Raw genomic sequence first — 21,724 nt, 5'->3', positions numbered from 1 at the left:
GCTGTGAATAGTAACAAAGTAAGTTTCTGGTGCGGGATCAGCACACCGGAGGAACTGTGTTAAAGGTCACAGCGTTAGGAAGGTTGAGAACCACCTGCAGACCTAGCACTTGTTCTGTTGGTTGGCACTTGATTCCAATCTCACCGTGATTTTCTCCGTTTCTATGGTGCCGTGTTCCTTCCTCTAGGCTTGCGGAGTTCCTATGCCAGCCAGCACAGTCAGCTCGGGCAAGAGCTCCGTTCAGCTGTGTCTCCTGACTTGCACATCACTCCCATCTATGAAGGGCGGACCTACTACAGCCCCGTGTACCGCAGCCCAAACCACGGAACTGTGGAACTCCAAGGATCGCAGACAGCACTGTACCGCACAGGCTCAGGTAGGCCCCGTTCCGCTGCCTTCCGGGTTTCCCTGGCCCAGTAGGAGGGGGTTTTGCTGAGGTTGGGTTCTCCATTAGAAGGAAAATCATGTTGTCCATTTAGTCGTCAGATGAGCGGCTGTGACAGCCATCGATGAACAGTAAGCCAGAAGTTCATCAGCGCAGTTAGGGGTGATGTGTTCTTACCATGGTGTAATCTAATCAATGAAGGTAGTGATTGCACTGTTAATTAGGGATCTGTGTGGAAAGCTGTAAATATGACTCCCCGTGATAGACGCATAGCAGGTAGAGAAAGGCAACCGTTTGCTGACTTCCTTTGTTGTGATTTTTGTTGCCTGAGCCAGGTGTTAAAATGATCCAGATAGTAGCGAGATGGCTGATCTAGCGGGCCTGGGGGTGAAGTTGATTTTGCTCCACTCCTTTTTTTAGTGTGGGGTTTCCTCTGAATACTCACTCCTATCTATGTGGTGACAGATCGATGCCCACTGTGAGAGATGTGTATAAAACAGGGCATTGAGCCTCACATCCTTGCACCTCAGTTCTTACCGTTTCTTACACCCCAGGTTTTGCTAAACAGGAAACTATAGCCTTTATGGTATATATTCCCAGAAGGTGCCATAGGGATGCTTTGGAGAAGTCTCAAAGGCAGCAGTTTCTCGTATCCAAAAACCCCAAATCCTACAGAGACATAATTCACAGGTGCACCTGAGGGAGATGTCTCCCAGATCACTAGCAAAAAAAGATTCTTCTTCCCTAGAAATGTAACGTTTGGCCGACCGAAGAATTTTCCTTATGATAGATGTTAATGAAGAAATGGTCATTTGTTCTTGCGTTCTATAAGCACGGATTTCTTTAAGCAGACTGAGAAAAGATGAACAACCTTTCCAATTGCAGAAAGACTGTCAAGTGCTGCAATGGGAGAGACAGCAACTTTGATCATTGGGGTAGAAGTGTTCAGTGCAGCAGACAGTCGCAGTGCCCCTAACATCGAATAAGAGTTGCTGGGAGTAGCCGTGGAATTAAAATCGACCTTTTTTGTGACATAGATTTTTTTCTAGTATTACCAAGATCCATAGGTAAAGAAGTAAAGTAGGTTGTTTAAAAACTTGATAGCTTATTTATAAATTTCAGTAAAAACCTTGTTCTTAATCAGTAAATTAAAATTATGACACGATATCATTCATTTCTGAGATGAATTTCATGTACTTTTACTGGAGTTTTAAGTTCTTAAATCTTAATATAGCCACGCCTATAAGCAATCTCATAGCTTCACTGCTTCTTTTCTAGGTACTTCTTTTAGTAGCAGTAAGCTAGGTTTATGAAGCCTAAAAATAAATAGTTGATGTAATTGCCAAGTGTTTAATCGTTTTAAAAGTAAAAACCATCGTATGTTTGAAAAGTGCAGCCCTGTGTGAGAACATGCTAATCCTTCAAAATGCCGACTTCGTAGTAGGTGTTGGAAATCTCCAAAGGACATCCAGCCAACGAAGCACCCTTACATACCAAAGAAACAATTACGCCCTGAACACAGCAGCTACCTACGCGGACCCCTACAGGCCAATACAGTACCGAGCCCAAGAGTGCACTTACAACAGGCTGCAGCATGCAGGGCCAGCCGACGATGGTGCCACAAGATCCCCGTCCATAGACAGCATCCAGAAGGACCCCAGGCAAGTACCGGAGGGCTCTCAGGCCACTCCATAGCTCGATAACTGCTCCCGCTGTTCTGTCTGTTTAACCTATTGGATCCGGGAATATCAGAAACTCCTTATCTCTGTGACGTCACCTGTGTGGTCATTGATGCTGACCTCATGTTTTAAAGCTGGGTCGCTTCTGTCCATACTTTGGTTATAGTTTAGAGAAGACTCGGGTCTATGGGATTCGGTGCGGCATTCGTCGTATATGTCCTTTCCTCAGGCCTGACAAACGGCTGTCAGATCACCCCCCCCACTTTGCCTGCCTGATTTAGAAGATTCATATATTCTAAATTAGAAAAGACGTATACATTTCCAGTTGTATTAGTCAGTGCTAGGTGGAGGTTTTTACAGGTCCTTTACAAAGCTCTGTGACATTTGGGAGACGGTAGCATAGAAATTCTCATCTCACAAGCAAAATACATTTGACAGATAACAGCATGTATTGTGTTTGGCCACATACATGATACTTTCCAAGGTAAATATGAGCCCCTTGGCACTTGATTGAGTCTGAAACATTGGCTTCTTCTTTAGTGAAAGCCATTCAAAACATTCAGAAAGTATGTTTCAAAACGAAAGAATTTTCATTTCTGAAGGAATTTTGGAATCATTACGGAGTTTTAAGCAACTTTGGTATTATTTTAAGCTGGATATTATTAGCAAGATTTCATTCACTCTTCGCCCACAATTGTTTCGCTGGGAAGTTGTTATAATTATCTATTTGAATTTAACAACTACCAGCTTATTCTGATGATGATGAACTAAAATTAGTGAGGGTCTGGTCACTAAATAGAATAAGTAAAGGTGCTTTAGATGGATGAGAAGCCACTGATCTATTGAAGCCACTTCATGAGTTTGCTTTTATGCCTAAAATTCTTTTGGGCTTAGGTATACATTTTGTTCTATAGTTCTAGTTTGCCACTTTTCCAAAAAGAACGATAGAACTGTCAGAAATTTTCTTATATTATTTCGTTTTCTAAAATTTTCAGAATGATAAAATTCTCTGGTCCCCAACACATACAAAATTTCCCAAAGGTATTCTAAATTCAAGGGAATTTGATATCCTAATTGGACCTGCAAGATAATAGTAGCAGCCTATAAGAGCAGCGAAGTGTGGTTAGAGTTCCAAGTTGAAGATGCAGCCCTCGAGACTCCAGCCTTGACCTCTAATATGAATTGATTGACTGTGAACAAGAATTTCCTATGTGGTAATGCACTCTCGCTATTCATGCTATGGTAATCTCACAGTCTAATGCATAAACTATGGCAGCGAGCTTTGATTATGTGCGACTTCGCTGGTAGTGCCGTGCCGCTCACTATGAGCAGGCGGCCATCCTACAGCAGCAGGTACGTTTACTGTAGCTGGCCCTGGAATCCAGATGAACGGAGGATGAACATTCAGTGAGAACCAGAGGCTGACAGCAACCGCTGTTCCTCGGTTGTAAAACTTCACCTCCAACTCTCCTGCTCTTACTACGCAATTAGCCTGATGAACTCTGTGAGGCTGCAAGTTACTGTCAAAAGGAAATCTGTAAGGATTTGGGTTTTTAGGTTTTGTTTTGTATGATTTTGGTGGGGTTTTTTTTGCTCTTGACCTACATAGCAAAAGCCTACCTCAGAAGAACAGTCTTGTCCAGGATTACAGGTACACACCACCAGGCCCAACCATGACTTTAAAATATAAAGGATCTTAGCTTGGAAATGAAAGTTATTAGTTGTACCAATGTTTTTTTCCTACACAGACCAGCGTGAGAACATCTCTCGTGGAAGGTGGCAAAGGCACGCTTCTTCAGGCAGGCCTCTGCTTGGCATCTGGCCCTTTCTCTACCCCCTGACCTTGATGTCACTGTCATATGCATTTGAACACCCATAGTATACAGTGCTATAGTTTTGGAAAATGGTTGCTTTGAAAGAAATGAAGAGAAATAAAAGCAAATTATTTTAAAATAATCACCCTCAGCGCTAACAATCTTCCCGTAGACCCCGGCCTCCGTTTGTCTCTCTTTCATCAGCTGAAGAGTTTGGCTTGAGTTCTTTAGCCTCAGTTTATCTTCAGTGGTTTTGTCTCACTTTCAGGGTATTTTTGCTACATATAAAATTCAAGTTTTACAAGTGTGTTTTTTTTTTCTTTCAGTACTTTAAAAGGTGTTATTCATTGTCTTCAGACATCTGTTATTTTTTGGTGAGAAATAAGAAATGATTTGTATTTTTCTCATTATGTAATGTGCTTCCTCTCAGCTTCCTTTGTTGAGCTCTTCCGCTTTCAGCATTTCACTGTGATGAGCCGAAGCGTGGGTCTCTGCATTTGACGTGATTGGGGTTCACTGAAATTCTTTGAATGTAAATTGGTTTTGCCAAAATTAGAAAAAAAATCTGCTTTTATTTCTTTAAATTTTCTGCACTGATATCCCTCTTCTTCTTCTGGGATTCTAGGTAGATGTATTAAAGTCACGTGATCATGAGAAGTGGTACAGTCCGTCAGTCACATAGCTTCTAAGGGGACTGCCATCAAACACAGTCTGCTTTTTACATGGTTTCATATCTGTTTGGCCTAGGCATTGATCGTTGTTTTAATTTTAAATTTCAAATGCTTGAAATTACTTTTTTTTTTAAATCAACCCAGTTCTTTTTCTGTAGTTTCCATGTCTCTGGTAAGAGTCCCTATCCACTCACTCATTGTATTATTGTCTGTGTGTGCGTTTGGTGCTGTCTGGCTTTTGTGACAGGGTCTCGGCAGAGTCCTGTGCCCACTGGGGTTACAGGGCTCCACCACCACGCCCAGCTTTTCTTTCCTTCCTTCCTCCCTCCCTCCCTCCCTCCCTTCCTCCCTCCCTCCCTCCCTTCCTGTCTATGAACACAACTGGAATTGTTTCTCCTTCTCTGAAAAGTCCAGGATTAGGGCTGCCTCTGCCTCCGTTTCCACTGCTGCTCTTGTCCCATCGTCTGCGCTGGTTTTTTGATTCTCTGCGGGCCTTTGTGAACAAGGAACCCTGGATTAGATGATCTCCTGCTGCAGATAACTAAGTTACCGGCGGGAGCTTTTGACACTGCCAGCCCTGATTTTGCCGTTTAAAAAGTCGATTTTAGATGTGTTTTAGCACTAGAATGTCAACCTTATTCTGTGACATGGTCCTAGATGCTCAGACATGGCCTCTGTGGTCTTATGACTTAAATTCTGGGGTGCTCATATTTGTACTCCCAACAAGTCTGGACTCCAGTATTACCCACTGTGTGTTCAACTCTGCTATACAATAGTCGCCGCATCGACCAGTCCTGCCTGAGTCCCCTCACTTGTACAGCCCTCAGCTCACTAGTACCTTGTCTGTACCTTCTAACTTATTTAGAACCAACCAAATCCAGTCCACCTCTGCCTCCAGTCCTCACCCCTACTCCTAACCCAGTGTGGGAAATCTATCCTATACTCTCTTAGTTTCCGTCTTTTGCATTATGGTACAGAAAATGCCCCTAAAGAGAAAGCCAGGTAGATGTGGAGTCCTTGGGTAGCTGCCTCCTCTCAAAGATTTCATTCTTATGTTACCTATCCAGGGCCTGTAAACATTTCCCTCACACATTTACCTCGGTTTTGTAGTAGCTTTTGGAGCATCAAAATGCAGATCCATAGCTATGAAGAAAAGTCTAGCATAGGCTGTAATTAAGCAAATCCTTGCAGTGACGGCATCCAGTTAGCGTGGAAACTGGTAGCGGTTTTCCCAGGGTAAATTCTGCTGAGCTTAGACCAAGGGTGATGTTGATGCCAACTATTGCTAGCTACTCTTCTGCGGGCTGGTCCTCCTAGCACCCAGGTATGTCAGGAAATCTTAACCGTCATTGTAGAGGAAAAAAATATGTTTGCAATAAATATGAGTTATCAGAAAGGGTTAGACCACATTCCTGCCACTCTACCAGCTACAACACAGCCTTACACAGTAGACTTTACATGGTTAATCGGCATTAGTTAACACAGTTAAGAGACTTATTACAGAAAATGTCCCTCCTTGGGAAACCTCGTTTTTCATAGGTGAATGTTAATGACTATACACCACCAGGCTTAGCCATTAGAGCCATTCTCATAAGCAGGCAGAGAACAGTTTTATTCTTCTTACTTTACAGATGAGGGAACTGCACTCCAGATAATCAGCTGATTTCCAAAAGAGCAGTGATTGGAGACCCTAAGGGTTTGGTCAAAGCAAGATAACTCCAAATCTTTTGATTTTTTTTCTGTATGTATGTAATGTGCATACCCACGTGCACACGTGTCTGTATGTATGTGGTGTGCAAACCCATGTGTATGCATGTCTATGAATGTGGTGTGTGTACCCATGTGTATGCATGTCTGTATATGGTGTGTGTACCCATGTGTATGCATGTCTGTATATGGTGTGTGTACCCATGTGTATGCATGTCTATATATGGTGTGTGTACCCATGTGTATGCATGTCTATATATGGTGTGTGGACCCATGTGTATGCATGTCTATATATGGTGTGTGGACCCATGTGTATGCATGTCTATATATGGTGTGTGTACCCATGTGTATGCATGTCTATGAAAGTGGTGTGTGTACCCATGTGTATGCATGTCTATGAATGTGGTGTGTGTACCCATGTGTATGCATGTCTGTATGTATGTGGTGTGTGTACCCATGTGTATGCATGTCTATGAATGTGGTGTGTGGACCCATGTGTATGCATGTCTATATATGGTGTGTGTACCCATGTGTATGCATGTCTATATATGGTGTGTGGACCCATGTGTATGCATGTCTGTATATGGTGTGTGTACCCATGTGTATGCATGTCTGTATATGGTGTGTGTACCCATGTGTATGCATATATGTATGTGGTGTGCAAACCCATGTGTATGCATGTCTGTATATGGTGTGTGTACCCATGTGTATGCATGTCTGTATGTATGTAGTGTGCAAACCCATGTGTATGCATGTCTGTATGTATGTAGTGTGCAAACCCATGTGTATGCATGTCTATGAATGTGGTGTGTGTACCCATGTGTATGCATGTCTATATATGGTGTGTGGACCCATGTGTATGCATGTCTATGAATGTGGTGTGTGGACCCATGTGTATGCATGTCTATGAATGTGGTGTGTGTACCCATGTGTATGCATGTCTGTATGTATGTAGTGTGCAAACCCATGTGTATGCATGTCTATGAATGTGGTGTGTGTACCCATGTGTATGCATGTCTATGAATGTGGTGTGTGTACCCATGTGTATGCATGTCTGTATGTATGTAGTGTGCAAACCCATGTGTATGCATGTCTATATATGGTGTGTGTACCCATGTGTATGCATGTCTATGAATGTGGTGTGCGTACCCATGTGTATGCATGTCTGTATGTATGTAGTGTGCAAACCCATGTGTATGCATGTCTATGAATGTGGTGTGTGGACCCATGTGTATGCATGTCTATGAATGTGTGTGTACCCATGTGTATGCATGTCTGTTATGGGATGTGTGTATCCATGTGTATGCATGTCTGTATTATGTAGTGTGTGAACCCATGTGTATGCATGTCTGCATATGGTGTGTGTACCCATGTGTATGCATGTCTATGTATGGGATGTGTGTATCCATGTGTATGCATATCTGTACTATGTGGTGTGTGTACTCACTTGTATGCATGTCTGTATGTATGTGGTGTGCATACCCACATGTATGCGTACCCATGTGTATGCAAGTCTGGTATGTATGCTGTGGAAATCCCATCTCCACCTTTTGAGGCTAGAATGCAAGCAGACAGGCATAGCTACCCAGCACTGTGTGAGTTCTGGAGAATTTTCATCTCTCCTGGCTGCCAGACAAAGGCTGAATCTGGAAAAGGCCATATTTGAAGCAGAGAGAAAGTCTAGAGTCTTGAGATGGTTTAGGAAAGAGAGAAAGGATGGATAGCTGAGCCCACTGGCAGATCGGGTGGGTGATGAGGGAGAGACCTAAGTTACGGGCATCTGTTTTGAGTGACTGTGTAGCTGGACTTAACACCAGTCCTTTCTGATTCTAGCACATTCTTACACTGTTGTTGTCTCCCATGTAAATGTGGCCACGCTGCACTTCCCTGTAGGGAAGAACACACAGACTTGGTTTCACTAACCTCTACCAACTAACCCCAATTCCTTGTCTGTATCCCGGGCTATTTAGTAGTACTTGCCTTGGGAGCAATAAAGGCAAAACAATGTGGCTAGATGCAGGTAAACTGGGCAAATGCTATCTGGTGCCTTTGCTGTAAAGGGCAGCCGTGTGCTGGCACACGGGGCCCTGCATTAGTGAGCAGTCATGGTGATTCCTATAATTTAACAGGAATGCACCAAAAGTTCATTTGCATGGGTGGTGTGTGCGCATGTGTGTGGGGGGGGTATATAATGGCTGTTTGAAGAATACTGAAAAATTACTATCTGGAGGCTTCCCAATCCAAGTGATACTCTGGGATCATAAACTAGCAGTAGGGAAGCTGAGCCAGAAGGACTTACCTTGAGTTTAAAGCCAGCCTGAGCTAGATATTAAGACCCTGTCTCAAAAAGGAAGAAAATGGTTTAAAATATTCCCACTGTTCTAGAAAGTTTCTTCTAATAATTCCCCGTTAATTGCCAGCCTGCCCCTGCTCTGTGGACAGTTACTACTCAGGTCCCTGTTGGCACCAATTCGCTTTGCTTGTTCATTTCAGTGGCATCTTGTATCATGTATGGGGGTAGCCGACACACACTGAATATGCCAGCGACCTCCCTTTCACTGGCAAGTATTATTCTATTACACAACTGCATCACAGTTTAGGCTCCTTTGGTGGACAGCTGGGATACCTCCAGATTGGCTACCGCAAATGATATGTATCAGCATCTGTGTACAAACAAACCAACTCACCAGTAGAAGTCTCAATTGGTTATTAGTGTGAAACGTAATTTTTATTAACTTATTTGGTGTGAATTTATTATTTTCTTGTTTATGAGAACTTTTTAAATTTATGTGTATCATGTTATACCTGCATGTATGTCTATGTAAGGGCATCAGATCCCCTGGAACTGGAGTTACAGGCAGTTGTGAGCTGCCATGTGGGTGCTGAGAATTGAACCCAGGTCTCCGCAAGAGCAGCTGGTGCTCTTAACCACTGAGCCATCTCTCCAGCCCGAGTTCATTATTTTCATCGAAGTTTTTGGTACCCTTTAGTGCGAGTCTACATAGCTCTTGTTCTGTGAACCATTTTCTACCAAAAAAAAAAAAAAAAAGCTGCCTTCCTTATAAAATAGACATGTTGCAAAGATTCTAAACAATAGGCCATCCGGTGATATCAGAAAATTTTGATAGTGAGATGCTACCTGAAAACAAAGTATAAAGGAATCTGTAGTAAGTGTAAGTGTATGGTCATTGTACTATTATAGAACAATAACAAAAACAAACCTGTATTTCACTGTGGAGATACGCAGGTATTGCTCTGCTGATCACTGTGTGAGCAGCAACCTGGCCTCATATGGACACATCATGTGGCACTGGGGGGAAGAGACAGGTCGCACCTGGGATAGAGTACGACACAGAGACACAGAACTTCTGTTGCTGACTCTTGACATACTAAGGACTACGTAACAATAGTGCAGTTTCTGGAAAATATATAAGCCAAAGGGTGTCCGGAATGCTTTCCCGTAGACAGACCATTCCTGACAAGTTCCTTTTTTCTTTTTTGAACTCCTCTGTGTTTCTGTCTCACAATCAAGAGCAGCTATGCATATTTAAGTTTCTCAACAATCACTGTGATTTCTCCACTTTATCTGTGATTAGCAGCTCGTAACAGCTCTGTCCTTTCCCATCAGGCATCAGGCCTTCCTTTCCATGGGCGTGGCATCTCACTTAGCTAGATTGCATTTGTTTACCTGTGTGTTCCATCTGCTGCGTTCTTAGATGGGGAGAAAGGCATAAAATTAAAATCCGGAGGAGAAACACTGGGATGGAAATGCTGTCCATACTGAGAATTCCCTTTGTTCCCTGACTCTCTGTGTCTGCGTGCCATGATTTTGGGGGGGATCTTAAGCATTTGGGTCTCTGTATACATGATCGGGAGAAATCATTTCCAAGTAAATAAGTTAGGATTTTTATAACTTCTGATTTCTGCCTCTGCCTGACTTTTCCCTTCTATCAGAAATGTATGGTTCCTCTTGGAGCTTCCTTTCTGAAGCCGTATCTCTTCCATGTAGGGAGTTTGCCTGGCGTGACCCTGAGCTGCCAGAGGTCATTCACATGCTGCAACACCAGTTCCCGTCTGTGCAGGCAAACGCCGCAGCCTACCTGCAGCACCTGTGCTTCGGTGACAACAAAGTGAAGATGGAGGTACTGGACCCAGAGCCCGCCCAGATGTGGGCACACTGTGACTTCTGCTTAGCAGCTGCTTACTTTCTATTTAAAAATCACTGGGGACTTGGGGGCCTGGAAAGATGACTCAGCAGGTAAGAGCACTGGCTGCTCATCCACAGGACCCAGGTTTGTTTCTAAACACCCACATGGCAGCTCGCAGCCATCTGTACTACCCGTTAGTGAGGACCCAATGCCCTCTTCTGGCTTTTATGGGTACTGCACACACATGATGCACATACCAGCATGCAGGCAAAATACCCATACATGTAAAGTAATAACAACGTTTTTAAAAAGTAAAACTAATTCCAAAATGACCAGGGCATGAGGGTGTTGGTGGTGACACAGGATGTGCTAGCAAGGCCCTAAGTTCAATCCTTAGCATCACGAAAACTGCTAAAAAAGTACCCAATACTCTTTCACTTCTTGACTGCATTTCACTGCCTCTCAGGAAAACCTGGGATGAGTATCCTGCCTAGGGTGCTATCAGCCTTGTCCAAGTTCATCCATTCGGTGAACGTAGTTATAAAACATGAAGCAAAAAATCACTGTCATCTAAGCTCCAGAAATATATTCAAAAAATAGATTGAGAAAAATCACTGCATTCACTGAACTAGAGAGATAATATATCTCACGAGGTTCTGGTCAATACAGGTATTTTGGTGTCTATGGAAACATTGTATTGCTGGTTATTGGTTAGTGTTTTGTAGCATGTAGATTTTTTTTAAGATTTGGGGCCTTATCTTCCTGCAGTGACATTTATTTTCTGCTCAATATGTAAAACAACACAACGGTTACAGATCTAAAGGTGGACATGAATAAAGCCTAGCAGCATGCAAGTCAAATACTAAAGGACTCCCAAGTGGGAAAGAATCTAAGGAGAGCAGCCTGGAGAACCAGGTCTAGAAATCCCTTCCCGTGCTGCCTCTGAGAGTCTGCTGCATTTGTGTGTGTTGTGTGCAGACAATGCCAGCCCCCCAGATCTCCCTTCTCGTTAAGCCCTGTGCACAGGAAAGGAGTGCCATCTTAGTAGTCTTCGAGTTTGCAGCCGGTGTTTCCCATGGCCTCAGCATAACAGACTTTCGCTGCTGTCCGTTTATTGTGTTCCCTCTCAGTCCTCGTCCCTGATTTTTTTTTTCATTCCAGGTGTACAAGCTAGGGGGAATCAAGCATCTGGTCGACCTGTTGGACCACAGAGTTTTGGAAGTTCAAAAGAACGCTTGTGGTGCCCTCCGAAACCTTGTGTTTGGCAAGTCTACAGATGAAAATAAAATAGCAATGAAGAATGTGGGTGGGATCCCTGCCTTGCTGCGGCTGTTGAGAAAATCTATTGATGCAGAAGTAAGGGAGCTTGTTACAGGTGGGTAGAGAATGTGACCTTGTCTAGAGGGAATGCTGGAAACATTCCAGACAGTGCCCTTGCCTAGTGGCACTGAGAAGCCAATGGGAACAGTGTTGTGATAGATGATGCCCTGGGCAGCGGGGTGGGGCTAGCTGCTGCTCACAGCTGTGAATGAGGGAGGCCTCGCACCCAGAAGACTTGGCGGTGTTCTCTCGGTAGCAGTAATGTGCGTATCAGTACGTAGACATTCGCGCCTGGTTCCCTTGTTTAGCTAACTGGATGTTTCATGGCATGGACCTGACATCCCTAATGTGTGGCTTCTTTTCTGTTCTTCTCTCAGAATTTCTCATAGAAGAAATAAGGCCTTGCTGGACTTTCATTGCTAAGCTTTTCCTTGTATTAAATTGTTATATTGTCTTTCCTGAGCAGACCTCAAATTTATAAAACTTAGGGCTAACCAGGAAGAGAAGTACATGAAAGTTCAGGGATCTCCTTTTTCTGTTTTTTATTATTTAAAAGTAAGTCAAGTTGATTTGCAGTAGAGACAGTCTGCCCTTCAGAAGGAACCATGCCTTTTGCCTGGGGCACATTGACCCAAGTGCACACTTGGATACCTGCCCCCTTTCGTCACTCCTGTGAACATTGGACTTTTCTGTTTGTTTAAAAGGCCCTGGCCTTGAGAGAGGAATGTGAGTGTGTGTTTCAGTCAGCTGTATCCTCATGGAACCTTCCAATATAAAACTATAAACGCCTTCTGATATTTCTCCTAGAACCCTCTGCCAGAAACTTTTTTGACTTTTAAGAAACATTTTTTACAGCCATATGTAGGTGGTAGAGGAAATCAAGATTCACTTTATAGCCATATACCTTAGCCAGTAATAATTGTAATGGAATGGTTGCTTTTGAAATGGATCGTTCAAAATATTGGAAAGGGAATGATCGATATGAAAACATATCATTCAGCTCTCATATGGAGAGGACCTGGAAACTTATTTCCCGTTCCCAAAGGCTATTTCTCTCAGCTTGATTTCTGTGCAAACACTGTCTGGTTAATATGAAACTACCAACTCCTACTATGGATCCAAAAGATTTGCTTGCTTGTGCACGTGTGTATGTGTGTGTGTGTGCGCGCGCGCGCTCGCGCATGAGTGGGGGGGAACGAGGGGTTGATATGTGTACAATATGTGTACAAGGCCAAGACCTAGGGAGAAAGTAAAGTTAGTTGTTCATTTCTTGGTCATAACATTTGGTAGTACCAGACTTACCTGATGTCATACAGAAGAAATGAAGGAGAGTGAACTGTGGTGTGTCTTCTAGCAGGAAGCCTCAGGAGATCCTTAAATCCTTCTTTCATTAACACTTCTCCAAGTCAAATATTTACCAGTTCTTTAAAGTGCAGAATCACGGGGGAGGGGGGTGTTGAAAGGGGTCTCAGATTCCTCTTGCCTGATTGGTCACCCAAGCAAGACATCTCTGTACCTTTTCTACACTCAACCCCACTGTATGTTTGCATTGGCCAGGACAGTAAACTTATATAACTTCCGGACACAAGCTTGAGCATCAAGCTTGCCCCCAAAGCAACAGCACATTGAGAAGGCAAGGGACACAAACCTGGGAGCTCGTAAGAATAGCCCTAACGACCAGTTCTGCCCTGCACCCAGCCTCCTGGACGCCTGATCAGGAGTCTTTTGTCTGAACTACCCTGACTCCGAAAAACACAGCCCCAGTGTTCTCAAACCCTCCCTGAAGACAGCATTAGCTGTCTGATTTCTAGTATCCAGCCAGTGCCATCCACAAAGACAGTGACTCTCCAGGCTTCATGTGTGGCTTGTGCAGGTGTGGACTCGGAGTTCATCAGTGAGAATTAAATCAGCTTAGAATCATAAAATGTTGAAGACCAATAAACGGTTGAATTCAAACTGCTAATAGTTTGAAGAAATTATTCACTTGAAAATAGGTCTTCTGTTATTCACAATATTCAGGAACTCAACCTAGTTATTAAGTCTAAAGTGTTGCCCCTCCCCCATCCTCTTTGTTTCATTTTGGCAATTTTTACTATCCAAATGAAGAAATTTTAACTGTTCTGAAGAAGATGTCTTGCATTTGCTTTAAGTGTAGTAACTTCCCAGGGCATGTATTTTTTTGCCACATTTGCATTTTAAGGGAAAACAACCCAAACCTTTTTGCCAAGATTATTTTCCCAAGACAGTGTGACTGTCTTGGCTAATGAAAATGGTTCTCTAACATGTACCATGACTCTTGTGTTTTCTTCACCGTGTTGAACATTTTCTATCATGGAATATACTGGGCTTTATAGGTACTTCCTGCTGTGTGCAGGGTGTGTTGAGTGGACTCCCTTCCCTGTTGCTGTGCTTCAGCACAAAAACCATGCAGAGTCCACATCAGTGTCTTCTGGGCCACAACTGTAACACGATCAGTCCTTCTGTTCAGGGTTACTGAATTGTATTTCTGAGCTAGGAAATACGCGTTTATGCTGGTTGGGCATTCTGAAAGCATCCTGTCTTACACTGTAGAAGCTGAAGAATCTGGAGGCCTGCTTTGTAATGAACTAGATGTCCCGGTGCTGGCGCATTGTTATTCCTCCCTACTAAGTACCAAAAGGTAGCCTTTGTCCTTCAGTGTTATAGATTGAATTCATATAGCTTCTCCGTGCCCTCTCTCTAATTTAGCAAGTGATTATTCACTCATATGCCTAGTTGCACATGGATGGTTTTGAGAGTTGAAATCCGAGCTATGCATTGCAGACTCCGTGCAGAACGTGATCCACATCGTCCTCCCTTATCATTGGATCCTTATTTATTAAGTCTAAAGTCTCCCCTCCCCCTTCCTTCATCCTCCTTGTTTCAGTTTGGCAATTTTTACAGTGCGAGTGAAGACATTTTAACTATTCTGAAAAAGATGTCTTGCATTTGTTTTAAATGTAGTAACTGATAAGTTAATTGTTTTAAAGAATATTTTGTATTAAGGAAAACCAGGTGAACAAAGATTTAGCAAACAGTAGGTTCTGGCAAGAGGTAGTCCTTCATAGTATAAAGAACCACACTGTTGCAGGATGAAGAGTTCTATTCTTGTTTCCCTGACCTCACTAATATGCCTTTCATACAGCCATTTGTTATATGATCTAGACAGGAGGCAGTCCGTTACTTTCTGCCTTGCTTTTCTGGACCACTTGTGCTATTAGGAGCTGTGTGTTATTTTCAGAAATCTAGCAACAGCCCTTCCCACTTCCCAGCCCAAATTAGTAAGAATCCTTACCACCTGGTCTACTTAAAATAATAATAACAAAATCATTCATCACCAGTCTCTGACCGCCCTCCCTCTGTCTCATTTCAAGCCATAAAAAAAAATTGTAATGAGAAACTTTAAAAAGGGGGGGAGTTTACTTGGCAATAGTTCCCAAAATAGTTCATTGTAGATGGGCCAGCTCATAGTTCATGAAGAACTTAGAATAGAAAAATGCCCTGGAGAGATCTCTGTTCCACAGAGGCGCACCTACCCACCCTGCATCACAGATGAGAAACTCGGGCACAGGGAGGTCGAGTTCCTAGCACAGGCTAAAGTTCTCTCTCCCCCAGTGCAGGCCACTGAGAAATGCTCAACAGAAGCAACTCTGGGCATGCAGATGCCTGTTTTCCAAGTTCTTTTCTTCTTTCTGGGTATCAACAAAAGAAGCTCTCACTATCCCAACTACTTGACTTTCACGGAGCATTATAGGGAGCTCTACGTGAACCCCACCAATGCAGTCATGTCAAGCTGTTGACCCAACATCATCCTCACATTTCAACTTGCTGCAGTGTCACTTTAGTGTTCTGTCAAGAGTGACATTCTGAGTCCGATGCACTCTTGTGCACGGTCCTCATATGTGAATGTAGACTCCTGAGTGCTGGGCAAAATGAGGCAGTCAAGCGGAAAACTAAACTCACTTGGAGAACTTGGTTGGCCAACATTGATCTGAGTAGAATTGCCCAGCAAAAGACAGGCCTGTGATGGTGCGCTCCCTCAATAGCCTAGACAGCTTATAAATACGAAGAAGGTTGACCACACCTGAGGAGACTCCATATCACACCCCTCAGTCTTCCAAAAGCTCTGGCTTGGTCTGATGCCCTCCCTGTAGCTGGCAGCTTCAGTCACTTGTCTCAAAGCTCCTGCTGGCCCCAGACTGCTAGATGGAGGAATTAGTGCATGTAGAGATGAGACCACGTCCCTGCTCACACAGGTCAGGTGTAGAATATAGGCCTGAAGTGGCTCTAAGGATAAATCTCCTTGCTCGTGTAAATGACCAAGTTCTGTGTCAGAATCTGAAGCTGTCGCCAGCAGAACAAGGGTGGGAGGTGGGGGCCTCTGCATGCTCTGCCAGCTCTGCCTCTCAGAACCTCCCTCGTTTCCCTTATGCAGCCTGTTCCCTTGTACCAGCTTCCAACAGAAGGAGCCGGCTTTATGTCCCTCGTGGGCAATTCTCAGAATTCCTGGATTGTAAGCTTATTTCCTGAAGAAATGCCATTCCCGGGAACACTGAACTACATAACCATGTGGTGTCATTAATCCTTTCAAAACACGCACAAAGTGGAAAAATTACCTCAGTGGAGAACATGCTGAGACACAAGTGCAATCCTGTGAGGGGATCCCTAGGTGTTGGTAGACCAGCCCTTACGATCAGAAAATCATAGAAGCACATCACATGGCAGCACCTAGGTTTTCTAGACAGCGAAGAGCTAGCCTGCTCATGACCGTGGGAAACAAGTCCCTTCAGATTGAGCACAGAGGCGGGGCCCTCCCTGGGCAGCTGCTGCAACTAGTCCTGTGTTCCATCCTCCACAGCTGTCTTCTGGGAAGCTTTCTTCCCTCAGACTCAAGAACCCTTGCACCATGAAAACCACACCCCAAGAAGCCCTCTCCCAAACCTGACAGACAATGCATCTAAATGTAAGGGAGATTCCAGGGAGCTCTGAGGTAAGCCAGGCAGAGCCATGACAAAGCCAGTGAAGCCAAAAGAAAGGCACCCACCCAGAAGGCCTATCAGGAGAAAGACGTCATAGTCCATGCCCTTAGGCCAAGAGCAGCCCTGTGCAGCCTGCTCCAGGGCCACTGGGCCCTCCCCATAGGTGTCGCACCTTCAGAACCCTAGAAATGACTGTATGCCACCATGATCTTTTTAACTCAGAATTTTTCCGCAGAAAGGCATTTTTCTATAATTGAAGACAGTACTTTTGTCCCTCTCATAATAATTGTTTTCCCATTATTCCAGTTTCATTTCATTTTTATAATTCGCTGATGGCACAGTGGTCCTGGTAGAAAGCTTGAGCGATTAGTCTGAAGCTGTAAGTGGCAGACATTTCAATAGCAGTATGCTCTCCTCACGACCCCTTTGACCTCCTTATTCTGTCAACAGCACTGTATTTTTACACATACGCAAGCTGCCGGCTCATCTTTGGTACCTCCAACAGTTTCCAGCAAGCCCCCAGTTCTCACGGGTGGTTCTTGCTGGTCTTTATCTCATCCCCTTCCTCAGTCTTTGGGTCCTCACTCTCTCACCCAGAAGCTACTGTCACATGACATGGGGCCTGCGCACCTGGCACTGGAGTAACCCCAGGGTCAACAATTCAGACCTCCCACCTGTCAGTCCCAGTTCACTCAGCCCACCTTCTGGGCTATTCCTGGCCTCAAACCTCCAACTCGTGCTCGTGATTGTTGCGGTCTCGCAAGGGCTCCCCCCTTTTTTTTTCTGACTCCTACCTTTCATACTGCAGCTCAGTGCTGTGACCTCCAGTCCTGCCAGACAGGGGCTCCCATAACTTAAAACCATCCAGGGTTAAGACAACTCGGTATTGTGTGAGATTGGGATCTGGAACCAGGTGGACAGCTTTCGTCATGGCCCCGGGGCTCCAGGCGTATCACCTTCATGAAATACTCGCTTCCCTGGTGACAAATGGTGCCAGTGCTTTGTGGGTTTGTGAGGAGACACGTGGAGTGTGTGGTTGATGACATGTCCAAGCTGTGCTCATTGCTCTTCCAACACGGTCATAGGTCTCCTGAGAGCATACAGCTCAACCAGGGACCAACCAGCACCCAACAGTGGCCATCTTAAGGACAAAACCAGACAGTGGAGTTAATTTTAATAATGTATTTCATTTGATCCAGTAGTCAGAATATATCAATTTTGATTTAATGAGTATGAAAGTCAGTATCAATTCTGAGCTATTTTGCATTGATTCTATACCAAGTCTTCATCATCTTCTGGCGTTTTATATAAATCATTCTGGACTAACCACAATTCAAGTGCTTACTTAGCCTCTTGTATCTACCCTACTAGACAGCACAGGTCTATAGAAGCTGAATATCCCGTCCTTGGAATTTCTAGAGGTCAGAAGGGCTTCAAATTAAAGAATTTCCTAGAATTTTAAAATATGTACATGAACTTTACCTTAGCGTCCTAAAGCTGAAATCAGATTTTAAAGCATTTTAGATTTTGGATTTTTATATTAGTTACTCAGTCTGTATGGTGGTTGAGTGGATGAAGATGGTTAAATGTAAAAGGTGGAAGGGATTTATGATTGTAGATTTAAGACTGGCAGGCAGTGGCAGGTGAGCAGATTATGGCTGAGTGTGCTCCCGGGAGCATCTTGTTACTACTATTTTTCCCAACCAAAAGCCACAGAGGTTCATTAAGAGCCCCATTGGAGTAAGTGGGGAGAGACCTTAAGGAGCGCAGTCACAGGGAAGAGGAGGTGAGGCTTTCCCAGGTCTGAGTACGTCAGCCAGTAGAGAGTGCACTCTGGGAGCAGGCTGTGGTCTTAGATTAGAGACCCCTTCCTTCCCAGTTACCATCAACATGTGAGCATACACTGTAGTTGGTATTTTCTCACTCTTACTCTTTTTTTTTCACTTTTCTTTTTTTTTCTTTTTTTTATTTTTATTTATTTTTTTATTTATTTATTAAGGATTTCTGCCTCCTCCCCTCAACCACCTCCCATTTCCCTCCCCCTCCCCCGATCAAGTCACCCTCCCTCATCTGCTCGAAGAGCAATCAGGGTTCCCTGACCTATGGGAAGCCCAAGGACCGCCCACCTCTATCCAGGTCTCATAAGGTGAGCATCCAAACTGCCTAGGCTCCCACAAAGCCAGTACGTGCAGTAGGATCAAAAACCCACTGCTATTGTTCCTGAGTTCTCAGTATTCCTCATTGTCCTCTATGTTCAGCTAGTCCGGATTTATCCCATGCTTTTTCAGACCCAGGCCAGCTGGCCTTGGTGAGTTCCCGATAGAACATCCCCATTGTCTCAGTGTGTGGGTGCACCCCTCGCGGTCCTGAGGTCCTTGCTCGTGCTCTGTCTCCTTCTGCTCCTGATTTGAACCTTGAGATTTCTGTCTCGTGCTCCTCTGTCTCTGTCTCCTTTCATCACCTGATGAAGGTTAATATTCATGAGGATGACTATGTGTTTGTCTTTGGGTTCACCTTCTTACTTAGCTTCTCTAGGATCATACATTATAAACTCATTGTCCTTTTTTTATGGCTAGAAACCAAATATGAGTGAGTACATCCCATGTTCCTCTTTTTGGGTCTGGCTTACCTCACTCAGGATAGTGTTTTCTATTTCCATCCATTTGTATGCAAAATTCAAGAAGTCCTTGTTTTTTACTGCTGAGTAATACTCTAATATGTATATATTCCATACTTTCTTCATCCATTCTTCCGTTGAAGGGCATCTAGGTTGTTTCCAGGTTCTGGCTATTACAAACAATGCTGCCATGAACATAGTTGAACATATACTTTTGTTGTATGATAGGGCCTCTCTTGGGTATATTCCCAAGAGTGGTATTGCTGGATCCAGGGGTAGGTTGATTCCGAATTTCCTGAGAAACCGAAACACTGCTTTCCAGAGTGGTTGCACAAGTTTGCATTCCCACCAGCAATGGGTGAGTGTCCCCCTTTCTCCACAACCTCTCCAGCAAAGGCTATCATTGGTGTTTTTTATTTTAGCCATTCTGACAGGTGTAAGATGGTATCTTAAAGTTGTCTTGATTTGCATTTCCCTGATCGCTAGGGAAGTTGAGCATGACCTTAAGTGTCTTTTGGCCATTTGAAGTTCTTCTGTTGAGAATTCTCTGTTCAGCTCAGTGCCCCATTTTATAATTGGATTGATTAGCCTTTTACGGTCTAGTTTCCTCTTTAGGGGGCCCGCCACCCAGCTCCCAAATAAATCTCAAGAGTCTTACTCTTATGAATGCCCTGCCTTAACTTGGCTTGTTTCTTTTCAGCTTAACTATCCTGTCTACCTTTTGCCTCTGGGTTTTCACCTTTCTCTGTTTCTGTATGCTCTTTCTTTTTATCTTATTCTGTGTCTGACCCCTTCTTTTCTTGCTTTTTCATCTCTCTTCCCAGATTTCTCCTTCTGTTTATTCTCTCTGCCTGCTAGTTTTACCGATCCTTTCTTCTGCCTAGTAACACAGTTTCACAAAGTTAAACAAATGCAACATAAAAGAATACAACACATCTTTGCATCATTGAATCAGTGTTCCATGATAATACGTCTTAAAATATTCTACAACTGTACACAATGCAGCACACCCTGCACACAGGCGGAAGCCCCTGGACTACTTACTGTATTTGTACTGTTTCCGCCAGCAGAATGGGTGTACATGCAGCATCATGTTCCCATAAGCTCATGGATGCCACTTGTCGAAATGAGGGCATGATGTATACTTGGCATTGTTGCTGCCCCAGGCAGCAGGAGCAAAGTCACTGTCATCATTAGGGTTTCTATTGCTGTGAAGAGACACCATGACCATGGCAGTTCTTAGGAAAAAAAAAACATTTAACTGGGACTGACTTACAGTTCAAGGATTTAGTCCATTATTGTCATGGTGGGAAGCATGGTAGCATGCAGGCAGACTTGGTGCTGGAGAGGTAGCTGAAAGTTCTACATCCAGATTGGCACACAGCAGGAAAGGAGAGAGACATTGGACCTAGCTTGAGCATTTGAAACCTTAAAGCCCACCTGCAATTACACACTTGCTCCAACCAGGCCACACTTCCTATTCGTGGTAACCAAGCATTCAAATCTATGAGCCTATGGTGGCCATTCCTATTCAACCACCATAGGCACATTGGCTGACTTGGCAAGATATTGTCTCTGCCCCAAGATAGAAAGGTCAGTCATCTTCACCCTCATCTGGGAGGCTGGGGTAGTTCACTTTACCTTGTGGGCTTCTTGAGAAAGGCGCTGAAGCAAAGGATGCCAAGAACTGTCAGGGCTGGGACTGTGGCTCAGAGGTAGAACACTCACCTAGCATGTATGACCCTGTAAGTTCAATTTCCAGCACTGTAGAAACAAACAAAACAGACAGAGGCAGAGATTTAACAGACTTGGGAGAAGGAACAAGATCCAGCAAGTGGTCCGTAAAGAGCCCTGGCATTCTTAGGCCTTTTCCTTTGGCAGTGTCTGCAGGTGCTTGATTTTTGATAATTTGGAAGGAGCATAAGCTGAATGCAGTATAGACATAAATGGCTTAAAATGATCCCTTCCATCAGAGAGAGAATTGAGTTTGTGGCTGTTGTATATAGGCTGCCTGTGAAAGCGCTCTTTCAAATGTTACTTGGCTTTTAATGTTCTTTGAAAATTGTACTTTCAAGTAGTTGTTATTATTTTAATTAATCAGCAAAATCAGCTTCTAATGTGAATAATAAAACTATCAGTTGGGCATTAGTTATACAGCCAGCTTTAAACACAAGCGCCTTCAAAGTTCTGCAGCGTGGGATTGATGTGAAATGGTGTTTTAATTACTTCATTCGCTCTTTGAGAGGAAAACAAACTTTCATCTCCCACGGCAGCGTTTCATTTTGCTTATTGGTTACTCGTGATTATCTCTACTTTTTCTGCGGAAATTCCTAATACTTTCTAGATTCATTTATGTGAGTATATTCTCAGCCCTCAGAATGAAGCT

General features: G+C 43.8%; 1 protein-coding gene across 34 annotated transcripts in view; it reads left to right on the top strand.

Moving 5' to 3' along the window:
* Positions 1–21,724, top strand: part of Pkp4 (plakophilin 4) — a 209,640-nt gene that overhangs the window by 164,164 nt on the left and 23,752 nt on the right. For 11 of the 34 annotated variants that reach the window (XM_075985156.1, XM_075985155.1, XM_075985136.1 and 8 more), the window contains 4 exons: positions 188–376; positions 1,827–2,046; positions 10,266–10,398; positions 11,566–11,779. In XM_075985156.1, the coding sequence (XP_075841271.1) occupies positions 188–376; positions 1,827–2,046; positions 10,266–10,398; positions 11,566–11,779 (756 nt within the window). Of the gene's footprint in view, positions 1–187; positions 377–1,826; positions 2,051–4,204; positions 4,253–10,265; positions 10,399–11,565; positions 11,780–21,724 lie in introns of all 34 variants that reach the window. The other 23 variants (XM_075985158.1, XM_075985141.1, XM_075985127.1 and 20 more) reach the window with 5 other exon arrangements.

The sequence above is a fragment of the Microtus pennsylvanicus genome, chromosome 9 (genome assembly GCF_037038515.1).
Source record: "Microtus pennsylvanicus isolate mMicPen1 chromosome 9, mMicPen1.hap1, whole genome shotgun sequence".
Lineage (NCBI taxonomy): Eukaryota > Metazoa > Chordata > Mammalia > Rodentia > Cricetidae > Microtus > Microtus pennsylvanicus.
This window is presented reverse-complemented; position numbering and strand designations above follow the sequence as displayed.